We start from the raw sequence: 12,076 nt of genomic DNA, 5'->3' as shown, positions 1-12,076 counted from the left end.
TTTTTTCTTCAGATAAATCTGATAATTGTTGCTCGGTCTCTTTACTCATTTATTTAGTATAGTGTCCACACACCTTCTCATTCTACATATACATAGAGGTATACTGGTGGCTTTACAGCCTACATTTTATTGATTATCTCTGATCCCCACGGTCAATTTGGTCTTAGCGACAGTGCGAACAACACTGCTGACGCTAGGTGGCACCAAGCTAAAAAAAAACCCGAATCCTATCTGTTGCCTCTTTAAAGGATTTAAAGAAAACATTTGACTATCCAGGGCTGACACACTGTAGTTGAGCAGTCACTGCACAGTTACCTGTCACAGATCTTTGTCTCCTTGAATCTCCTTGTCATGATCGGGTGGAACTAGAGAAAAATACTTTACTCCAATACATAGACATGTACTGTATTGGAGTAAAAGTATACATTTTATTCAGGAAATGTTTTGGACTAAAAGTGAAAGTTGACAGAAATATGAAAAATCAGGTAAAATACAGATACACCAAAAATACTTGGGTATTGTAACAAAGTATTTTTACTTAGCTACATTACATCACTGCAGCAAAGCACTTTTTAATAAGTAAAGCAAATTCAGTCTTATTTTACAGTGTTTACTATGTGGGAGATATGGGTTTATAGGCCTGTAAGTCAATGCTATTTACAGTCAATAAAAACACAGTTGCAGCTAAAGCCTGAATGACAGCTGACTGACATGCGCGCACACACACACACACACACACACACACACACACACACACACACACACACACACAGTCAGTATCACATCAGTCTGTTGTAGGACTGCCCCTTTAGCAGATGTCTCTTTGTCACTAAAACTCTTGAGCACTCCAGAGTCACTCAGTGTGTCTTTGTGCCTGTTGTACTGCACTCCTGCTAAGCTGCACTGGTGAGTTCAATCAGCCCTGACAAAATTGACATCAAGACTCTATTTTTGTTTCTTTTTTTATTTTCTATAATCTGTACTCAGAGCTTTACACCTCTTTATTAAATGTTTATATGCATATTTTTTTGGTTAATTCTGATTTTAAAACAGGCACATATATGGTATTTTTATATATCAAATGAAGGGTGAGGATGAAGTGTCTCTTTAAATTGAAGTTTCATATCAGATCAAACAGAGCCCTTGTAAGCTAACTTTCAGTTTCATACAAAATATTGAAATTACTCATGATATGAAAACTAATCAGTAACAGTTTGTCGTGATGACAAACAGAAATTCAGGTTTCTACTTTCATGTTAAAGTAACTGCAACATCTTATGATTACATCATACATTATGACCATTCTTTAATGTAAAATAGACAAACCTGCTGAGGGGTTCATAAGGTTTAAGCCCAACTTAGACACACTACTGCATGGTTTAATATTACAAAAATGGTAGATATTTTATTTATAATCTTAAGATTTTTTTTGGTTGTTATTAATGCCATTGTGTGCATATTTGCTACTGAAGGATAATCAAGTTTTAAAGGGTCAGTAGGGTGATAACAAAATTCTATATTTATTGTAAGAAGTCAAAATTATCTTCTTTATTGATTTTCTAACTGAGGGGGAGTCCTGAAACAGTTCATCAGAGCTTTGAAAATACAAAAATGCTGTCTGTAGACTGTAGTGCTTGTTATAAAGAGAAAACTAGATGTGCATTTATTGATGGATTATCATCATTAATACCTGCATGTGTAAGATACCCACAGCTATGATACTAAGAAATTTGATAAAAACGGATGATAAACACTGACAGAGATGCACTCAGTTATGAGCCAGGAAATGAGCCACCGTGCTCCTTTAACAAATTTTCACAGAGATATACCAGGCAGATGAATTAGTGTAAGAATACATAAAATACAAAGTCAGGTATGAATAAATCAAATTTACATCCACTTTGTATCTTGTGATAAATCTGCACTGTATTCATAGCTAACCACTGGCTCACTGATTGCTATCCTAAAAAACACAACACAGTCTCATATGTCAATATAAACTATACAATGTCAAACAAGTGTACAAAAAAATAAACACAGCTTTCTGAGGGCTACACCTGAAATGACAGGAGATCTTAACATGAGCTCCACATAGCTCAGCTTGCAATGCATAAACTGCAGAGGAAGGTAAAGAACTACTTCCTGTTTTCTTTATCCAGTTGATACAGATCATAAAGTGAGACCAGTCACATCAAGAATACAGTAGTAGGAAAAAGAGGAAGCTAGGGCTGTAGTCAACCAAAGAAAATCTTGGTCGACTAAAGTCGCACATAATCTTCAACTAACCAATTAGTCGTGGGGGAAAAAAAATTTGCACGTTATTTTTTACGTCTGCGGTGGTATGTCTGTGTCACTCTGCAGTTACACCTCCAAAACACTAGTCAGCGGTGGAGGACTCTGTTAAGTGCTGTAAAGTTCAGTTCAAATCAAACTTTATTTATATAGTTGATTCAAAACACACATTAAACATGGCTTAATAGAGACAATCTCAAACACAAGTATGCAAATCAGCTTCACTGTGAATCGCAGAACTGACAGACAAGTACTTGTCTTTATCTGGACACATTTCCCACACCAATACAACATGCTAACGTTATTAGCACAAGTCTATGGCATCTTACATTGTATAAATTAGCCTAGCGTCTAGCGATCTTTTCCTCTTCTCATATAAAACCAGGGACAACAGCAACATGTAACAAAGGTAAATGCACATAATTCGGTTCCATTACAACTCACAAGGTTCACTGACAAAACAACTGTCTTATACTAAACACGTTTTCCAAGCAAATACAACATGCTAACATTATTAGCGCCAGCCTATGGCATTTTACATTGTATAAATTAGCCTAGAGACGAGTGGAGATTTCCTCTGCTCATATGAAGCCAGGATAAATCCCGAAGTATAAATCCCTGAAGGATAGATCACACACATGACTTAAAATGCTGTTTTAGTGGAGGCTTTACTGTCTTCACTATTTATTGTTTCTTATCTGTGAAATACAAGTAAATACAAGCTTCGTTTCCACTGAGGGAAATGGTAGTAAATACAAGCTTCGTTTCCACTGAGGGAAATGGTGTCAGTAGCCTATAGAAACTGACAGGTCTGCATCACCGTGAAGCTGAGGGTAGGGTGGGCGAGTTCAACTTTCTGTCAACATTTTTACAGGTAACTTAGCCTGTCCCCCCACCGCAGGAAATAATGGATTAATCCTGGAAAGCTGTTGATGTAGCACTTTTCTCCTTATGAAAGTAACATGGCGATTATTCGACCAATGAGAATTTGGTCGGACGAGAGCATAGCAACCAAATAATCAACTAGCCGACCAGGAGACTACAGCCCTAGAGGAAGCTATCATAGCTTATTAGCCATGTTGAAACATCTTACAAAATAATGACGAAAACTCTGTGTGTGTGTGTGTGTGTGTGTGTGTGTGTGTGTGCGTGTGTGTCTGTTCCATGTTTTTCTCCTCACTGACTTGGACAATCCATGTGAAATTTGGCACAGTGGTAGAGGGTCATGGGAGGATGCGAATGAAGCAATATTACATCATTTGGCCAAAGGGGGGCGCTATAGCAACCGACTGAAATTGCAAACTTTGAATGAGCATATCTCATGCCCTGTATGTCGTAGAGACATGAAACTTCATCAGAGATGCCTCTCCTCATGAGGAACAAATTTGCCTAAGAACCCATAACTTCCGGTTATATAGATATAGATATCTGGCCCATCCGCCCATCTGGGTTTCATCCAGATGGGCGTGGTTTTGCAGAGCGTGGCAGTGCAAGCTTCAGCGAATTCTGTGGCCGTGCTGTCTCAGCCAGCCCATGGTCTGCTGTAGGTTTAATCTTGGAATAAAGGCAAAGGTTAGATTAATAAACAACTTTGTGTACAGGCTTTGCTAGCTTATTCGAAAAGTGACGAGATCCCCTAAGGCATGCAGATGAAAACACACATCAGACACAAAACACTCTGCAGGATGGAAGGCACTGTCTCCTGGTGAAACCCTGTGCTTTTAGAGTCTAGTGTACATGCAATCGGGGAATACAGCGAAATGCTGCCTACCTACTTTTGTTCATACAGAATGTGCCTTTTTCGGGGCAATGGGGGGCGTGAGCAAATAACAAAATGTGTAGCTCAGTGTTGGACATAACAGTGACGTACTCCAAGGGAAGCCACGGCTGTTCAGTCCTTCGGCAATACTCTCATTAGTTGGCCCGTCCTTGTCCGTTCCCATCACTTGGCGGTTAATGTCCTCTTCATTTGCAAGGGCAAGGAGGGCGCACAATTCCTTGTCTCCCCAGTTGTTCATCTTTTCAGTGTCTGTCAGGTTTGCGTTTCCCTCTTGCTACTAGCTGCTCATTCCTGCTATCAGCTGTTTACTGTTAGTCCACCGCCAGTGGGTTGCACGTGCGGCATCATCAACGGCTCCTCCCACAAGTCATCAACAGCCCCTCCTGTGGCGGAAGGGTGCCTTGTTCTTTTTAAACCAAAAAGGTCCACGAATATGTTTACCCCTACGCGGCGGAAAATTGGGCACCTTGGATCAACTCGCCAATCCAGCTCTGTGTGTCTAAACGCTTGCAGCTTGCCTGCAAAACAACCCAACATTCGCCGAAAATCTGGCTAGTGTTTATCCTAGTCCTGCTCCACTGTGCTGTGAGACTAGTACTAACCCTAACCTTGACCTCTTTGCCCACATCTAACCTTGACGCAGTAATCACAGCGTGTAGTCACAGCACAGTAGGGTGGGTTAATGCAAAGCACTCCATTGTATGAGTACATTCTAGCATTTACCTGCCAACACACACAATGCTGGCATGGCGAGTCCTAATGGCACTTCAGACAACGCAGCAACCTTTACTGCTGAAGCTAGGTGATAAAATTTTTTGAAGACTTTTATAAACAAATCAGTACAGATTCCACAGAGGCCTGAAAAAACAAGTCCAAATGTCAACCACACTGACAACAAATTTGAAACAACACATCAAATTAAAGCATTCAACCAGTCTTGGGCAATATCGGCAAGTTAATGATGATTTTATTTTATTTAAAAGAAAAACGTAAGACAGGAATGTTAACTAAGTAATTTCTTTGGACTGTGAGCCCAGTTCAAAAATTCAAATTGTGAATTACTGTGTTTCTTTTTTAGAGATGAAAATTAGATGGCAGCACTTTTGCTGCTTGACAGTACTCTTTAGAAACTCAACCCTCAAAGTTCAGACGTACAAACTAAAAGTCAGCCCAGTCAAGCTGGAAATGACTCATTTCGAGGAACAAGTACTATTGCTCACCATTTGGGAGAGACAGGACTTTTTTAATGCCCAGTCAGCAGTTTCCCTTCTCTGTTTTGAGAGGGTTAAAAGAAAAAAAAAACAAGATGACGAACCAGGCATAAGCCAATGGTGAAACTGTCAGTGATTTCATAACACTGCTCTGTACTTGAAAGCAATTACTCAAACAGGTTCTGTGTTGTTTGGATCCTGGTGTTCACCATAGTAACTGCTCGCTGTTGTTGGGTAGTGTGGCTCATTAAGACTCTATCATCTCTTTCATCCAAACTTTTATGAAACTGCAATAGATTTATGAGGGATTTTTCATAATAAAACATTTTCCACTGAGTAATGCCTGTATACATACGTTATTGTTTCACAACAGACACGCTCATTTCAATGTGCACTCACTGTTACAATAAACAGTTCAAACCTGATGATTATAAATAATTAACTTTATTTCTATAGCACATTTCAAAACACAGTTACAAAGTGCTGTACAATAAAACTAAACATTTAAAACACAAGGAGAGGCCAAAACTAGAAACTAAAATCAAGATAATGATTGGGAAATAAAATCAATAAGACAGCAATAAAATTGACAGACAGCTCAGATAAACTCAGGATATGTTTTCCTACAGAAAAATGTTTTTAGGAGAGACTTAAATGAGGCCGGTGACTCAGACAGCCTTATATCCTCAGGCAGGTCGTTCCAGAGTCTCAGGCCCTGACTGCAAACCCTCTGCCCCCTTTAGTCTTCAGCCTAGACTCTGGAACAAGCAGAAGACCTCTGCCAGTGGATCTCAGACTATATAAAGGTTCATAAGGGACTGAAAGGTCTGAAATGTTATCTGAAGCCAGGCCATGAAGAGCCTTATATGTAATGAATACAATTTTAAAGTCAATCCTAAAACAAACAGGGGGCCAATGTCAAGAGGCTAAAACCTGTGTGATTTGATCATACTTCTTGGTTTTGGTGAAAAGCCTAGCGGCTGAGCTCTGTGCAATCTGTAATTGCTGCAAGGTTTTTTTGATTAAGACAAGAATAAAGGCTGTTGCAAAAATCAAGATGCAAAGAGATTACAGCATGTACAACAGTTTTGTAACTTTAAAAGTTAAGATAGATCTTATTTTACCAGTGGTTCTGAGGTGCTAAAAACATCATAGGATAAACTTAGTGATATGTTGTTTAAAACAAAAATCATTATCAAACATCACACCAAGATTTTTTGAAACAGGCTTTATTATTATTATTTATAAAGGGTCATAAATCACAATAAAAAACATGTTTAGCCTACTGGTCTTCATCAGTGTGTGTTAATTAATGTATTAATTATCTAATACAGTGTGTTGAGTTTCCTTGACAAGGGGCTACTAAAAATCACACATCAGAAACAGAGTTTTTTTCAGGTGTGTGTGTGTGTGTGTGTGTGTGTGTGTGTGTGTGTGTGTGTGTGTGTGTGTGTGTGTAAACAAAAAAGAAAAAAAGACAGCAACTCATGTGGTGATTGATGATTGACTTAATCAAGTGTTTATCAGCCTGTTCTCATTCTGGATGATGTGTCCAACAAATCCCAGACGGTGTTCACTTCCCGTATGAATGTTGAGCCAAACTACCATGTTTTTCTCTAAACCTAACCACAACTTTTGTTGTAGAAGAAAATAAACGAAAATACGAGGTGTTATACTGTATATTTAGAGAGGAACCAATGCATGTAATGGGTGTAACATCAACAACAAACCAGAATGGTACCTAGTGTGTCATATGTAGACATAAATGACACTGACAAAGCGGCAATATTTGCTCAGTTGGGATGAGAATGTGTTGGTTGTATAGGTTTGATAACTATCAAGCATTTCTTGCGTGTGAGGGTTGAGCTAACGTCCAGTTCTTTATATGTGATAAGGACGAGTTGTGTTTTATGTGAAGTGTCTTCAACTGCCAACATATAGACTCACATGGATCTTTAATGTCTCACAGGTCAAACACCAGCCATGAGCGACGATGACCTATCTCAATTTCAGCTCTTTGTGGATCTATTCAACGAGGCCATTAACAGCACTGACATGAGCTATGTTGTCAGTGAAAATGTCCAGCTCTGTGCAAACCAGGCTGTCAACCACTTTGGTGCGAAATTTATCCCAGCTTTCTACTATACCAACTTCCTCCTGAGTTACCTTGGCAACGGGCTTGTCCTCTTCATCATCTACAAGTATGAAAAGCTCTGCACGGTGACAAACATCTTCCTCCTGAATTTGGTCCTTTCCAATCTTCTCTTCGCCTCCAGCCTCCCCTTCTGGGCAACGTACCATCTGTCTGAATGGATTTTTGGCTTGGCTATGTGTAAGATAGTCAGCAGTGCCTACTTCATCGGCTTCTACAGCTCCATCCTCTTCCTCACGCTGATGACATTTGACCGATACCTTGCAGTGGTGCATGCAGTGACAGCTGCTAAGAGCAGGAAAAAGGCCTATGCCATCATTTCGTCAGTGGTAGTTTGGTGCATCAGTATTGTGGCAAGTGTAAAAGAGCTGGTTCTGAAAAATGTGGGGAGCAGTCCGTTCAATGGACTGACATGTGAGGAGTCAGGATACCCTGAGAGCACCATGGAGCGCTGGCGTTTGGTCACTTATTACCAGCAATTCCTGCTCTTCTTCCTCCTCCCTCTGTTCATGGTGATGTACTGCTACATCAGCATCACCATCCGCATCCTGGCCACCCGCATGAAGGAGAAGTGTCGTGCCATCAAGCTCATTTTCATCATCATCTTTACCTTCTTTGCCTGCTGGACGCCCTACAACATTGTCATCCTGCTTCGAGCTATTCAGATCTCCAGCCCCAGTGATGATGATAGCTCATGTTCTGCTATAGAGAGCTTGGACTATGCACTGTATGTAACGCGGAACATAGCCTATCTGTATTGTTGCATCAGTCCTGTGTTTTACACATTCGTGGGAAAGAAGTTCCAGAGCCACTTTAAAAGGCTGTTGGCGAAGAGGATCCCCTGTCTGAAGAGACACATGAGCAGCAGCCAGAGCACCAGAACCACATCACAGAGGACACCATACTCTGAGTACTAGACAGATATGCAGGTTTAGTTAGCTCACTTCTTGGGACATTATAGAGATAGTTATAAAGGCTTTGACACACCAAGCTGACAGTTGGCCGTGAATTAATGCTGGCCCATTAGTGAGCGCCATGTTTTGTTTTTTGTTTGCAAGTGTCCTGGACCATTGGCATTAGTCAGCCCTTGATGGCTTTTTTTTTTTTTTTTTGCTGATTCAGCATGTTGAAATGGCATTGGCAACGGTGGAGTCCATCGCTTAATAAAATTACTCTGATTGGCAGTCCAGCTCAGAGAAAAGTTAAGAGGATTATGTTGTTAGTGTCAGAACTGGGTAACCAGCGTGTCGAATCTGTCCTGTCGGTCTTCCAAATACAGACTACCACTACCTGTTGCTATGCTTTGAAGCCAGTTTTCATATTGGCCAAACAGTGGTACTGCAATTTCCTGGGCCCGTCATGTGGTGCCCTACGGCCTCAAAATGACTTTCACGATCAGGATTTGATCCATTTAGTCTGATAACATTTTGAAAATCTGGAGGAGCCGCAAGATTAAATTATTTTATCAAATTTAATATCAAGCGGAAGTTAGCCGAAGTTAGACATTCGGACGCACTCTGTCATGCTCAGCTGCCATAAGTCTCTAGTGCACCTGCAGTACGGGCTGCATAATACAAAAACGCTGCAGTCGAACCATTTTGGCTTCATAAGCCACGGAGTACCTCTCACAGGAATAAACAGGGCCCAGCCACCAACTGTGTATCCAGTTCTACTAATACATCCATGGCTAGTTTGCTGTTAGCTGTCGTCATTGTGGGGTATTCAAATGCATATTTTTGGCCAAGACACAGGCGACTCAAGGAGACACAACACTGGCCTTCATCTCCACTAGTTCTTTGATGTTGGTTTGGTGTGTCAGGGCCTTTAACCTACTCTTAACCTTAACCACTATCCCAAAAATTAGCTTTTTCCAGATTAGGAACAAGGCTTTTGTCCCAAGTTAACTGGTCTTTTGTCTAAAATGTGTCCTTGAAGGCAGCCTAAATCAGACATACAAAATCACAAACACATACGCTTTAAAAATGCCAATACATATTTCACTCCAAACATGAAGTTATTCCATGTGTACTTACTGCCAGACTCCTGTAAAATCTCATGATCAGAAACAGATGAATCTGTTATCAACTTAATTAGACAAGTTTTGCAGCTTTAAGACTGCTTAACTACAGACTGTTTTAAGGTATACTATTGTTGACTGTTTGTAAACTGTATCGCTGGCAAAAGTGAAAGCCAACCCCAGCTTTGTCCGCTTGGGATTTTGCCTGGCTATATTTGCATTTTTGCAAACTTCACCTATGCGCTGTTCCAAGAAACGTCCCAAACAAAAAAAAAAAAAAAGGAGAAAAGAAGAAAATACAGGCAGGGGGCCGAGTATCTGTAAATAAAATCACGAGTGATGATTGAGAGAGATTTCTTAAGTATGAATCTATGCATTTTTTAGGAAAATTCTCCACAGTATACCTTTATAGTGTACTTCATACATTAAAACAGTTTTTTTGGGGTTTTTTTTGAGCAGATGTATTTGTATCAAAAAACCCTTCTGATTTAAAAAAGTTTACATTATGAAGGCTTATGTGTCATTTTATTCATGTGTCTTTTGGGACTCAACGATTGTTAAGAGAATGTAGGAAAAATGTGGACGAAAAGAAAGATTGTTGTTTACTGCTGTGTCGAAGGTCAAGACTGAATTTTAAATCAGCAGCCTGTGTCTTCAAAGTGCTATAAAACAAATGATAAAAACAACAGTGTAGTACAATGAACTACAATTAAACTGAAGAAGGCACTCAAAAATGATAACCCCCTATATACCCCCTGAATCCTGCACACTGGACCTTTAAAGGCTGAGACGAGTGTTATTCTATATTTTTCTCACTGTCAACCCAGCCTAAACAACTGGGCACTGTAATTTATCGTGAGCATTATTTAAACACCTGCCCCCTTACCTGGTTGTGCCCAGATTTTCTTAATGTCATGAGTTGAGGAGTCAGACCTTCATCAGCCAAGTGAAGGACAAAGACAGCAATTTTGTGCAAAGTTATTGTTAAAGGGTGCTTTTATTGAAGAACTTTTTCCCATGTTTATGTGCAGCTGAGTTCTTTGATGCATTTGCTTCAGATCTGCTCATGGTCTGGTCCTTATACTGAGTGTTTTGATCTTGTTGATTCAATATTGAGTGCAATGTGTATGTTTGTACAAGTGTGGTGTATTTGACACATCTTGTCCAAGTGCTTTAAAACAAACTGTATCTTAACTATCCAATAAATACGCCAATCTATCCTCTGTGACATCTGTGATTTTATGGAAACTTGTCTCTAATTCTTTGGACTGTAGGTGGATGATTTGATCATTTCCCTTTTCTGACAGAACATCTGGAGAGGCTCCCTGTCAGCAAAGCTCACTCCTTTCATGAATCAGTTTGGTCAAGTCTGGGAAAGAACATTAAGTAAGTGTGGACAAAGTGGTAATAAGTTTAAATAGTGTGATTAAAAAGGCTTTAGGACACAATGTGTCTTTGTTATAGCCAAATACAATTTAGATAAGTACATCAAAAACTTGTATTAATGATTAAATAAACTGGCTCCTTTAAAAGCTTAACAACACATTGAAAGTACTCTGATGAGTTACAGTGGATTTGAACATTTGGTTTGAGACATTACACAGGAAACACATTAGAAATATGTTTTTGTTACAATGTGTTATTTTAAGGGATACTTCTGGTCAAAATCAAAGCATCAGAGGCTGAGATATCCTTACTGAAAGCAGTTACTCTCACAGATTTTATGTTGTTTGGATCTTGGTGTTCACCATAGCAACTGCTTTTCATAATTCCAAGGTGAAGACAAGTGTGCATGTAATAAAAGTTACTAACCCAGTAGCACACCATCCATCAAATGCAGAAATAAAAGATAGAAAAACTTCTAGGTGATCATACTACAAAATGTTGTTGGGTAGTATGGCTCATTAAGACTCCAATCAGCTGTTTTAGCCAAACTTTTATGAAACTGCAATAGATTTATAAGGCTTTTTCATAATTAAACATTTTCCACTGAGTAATGACTGTGTATATTAGTTTTTTTCTTTCAAAATGGTCATGTACATTTCATCTTGCACGCCCTGTGTGAATAAACTCTTCATACCTGATTATGTGTTTATGTAATATTAGGTGGCACAATATGTTTTTAGGGCTAATTTTGGTATAAAATTGCATTATAACCTGCTCAGAGTACCTTTTATGGCATCAAGGCATTTTTCAGGACATTCTATGAGTCATCAGTGTCCACATTTCTACCAGGTATGCTCATGTGAATGAAGTAAGACTGAATCATACCAGACAAATCTTTGAGCTCATGTTTTATTTGCTCTGGCATAAGAACATTTACAAAACAAATGATAAATAGCCCGCTATATCCTGAGAAAAATATATGCAATTTCAACAGTATGTCTCTGTTTTTCTACATGCAGTCAGTCTACTTTTCATTACATGTGCATTTTTCCCAGAAATTTTCACTCAATAAAGTGGAAGCTATTGAAGCAGGTTAAGTCATCCCCTGCCTTAAAAACCATTTACAATCTGAAGTTTTGTCAGTGCTTTAGCAACAGGGTTCCACCCATATTGTTTTAAGACAGAAGTGTGATAGATATACTTCTGTACTAGAGCTGATGGTAGACAATATTTTTGCA

General features: G+C 39.3%; 1 protein-coding gene across 1 annotated transcript; it reads left to right on the top strand.

The window, feature by feature from the left end:
- The first annotated feature begins 854 nt into the window (after window positions 1-854).
- Window positions 855-10,671, top strand: ccr12a (chemokine (C-C motif) receptor 12a). The gene is made up of 2 exons (XM_050074841.1): window positions 855-906; window positions 7,253-10,671. The coding sequence occupies exon 2, from the start codon at window positions 7,267-7,269 to the stop codon at window positions 8,350-8,352; it is 1,086 nt and encodes a 361-aa protein (XP_049930798.1). The 5' UTR covers window positions 855-906; window positions 7,253-7,266; the 3' UTR covers window positions 8,353-10,671.
- Window positions 10,672-12,076: the final 1,405 nt, after the last annotated feature.

Source organism: Epinephelus moara, chromosome 21, assembly GCF_006386435.1.
Source record: "Epinephelus moara isolate mb chromosome 21, YSFRI_EMoa_1.0, whole genome shotgun sequence".
Taxonomy (NCBI): Eukaryota; Metazoa; Chordata; class Actinopteri; order Perciformes; family Serranidae; genus Epinephelus; species Epinephelus moara.
The sequence above is the reverse complement of the archived record's forward strand: the minus strand, read 5'-3'. Positions and strand labels throughout refer to the sequence as shown.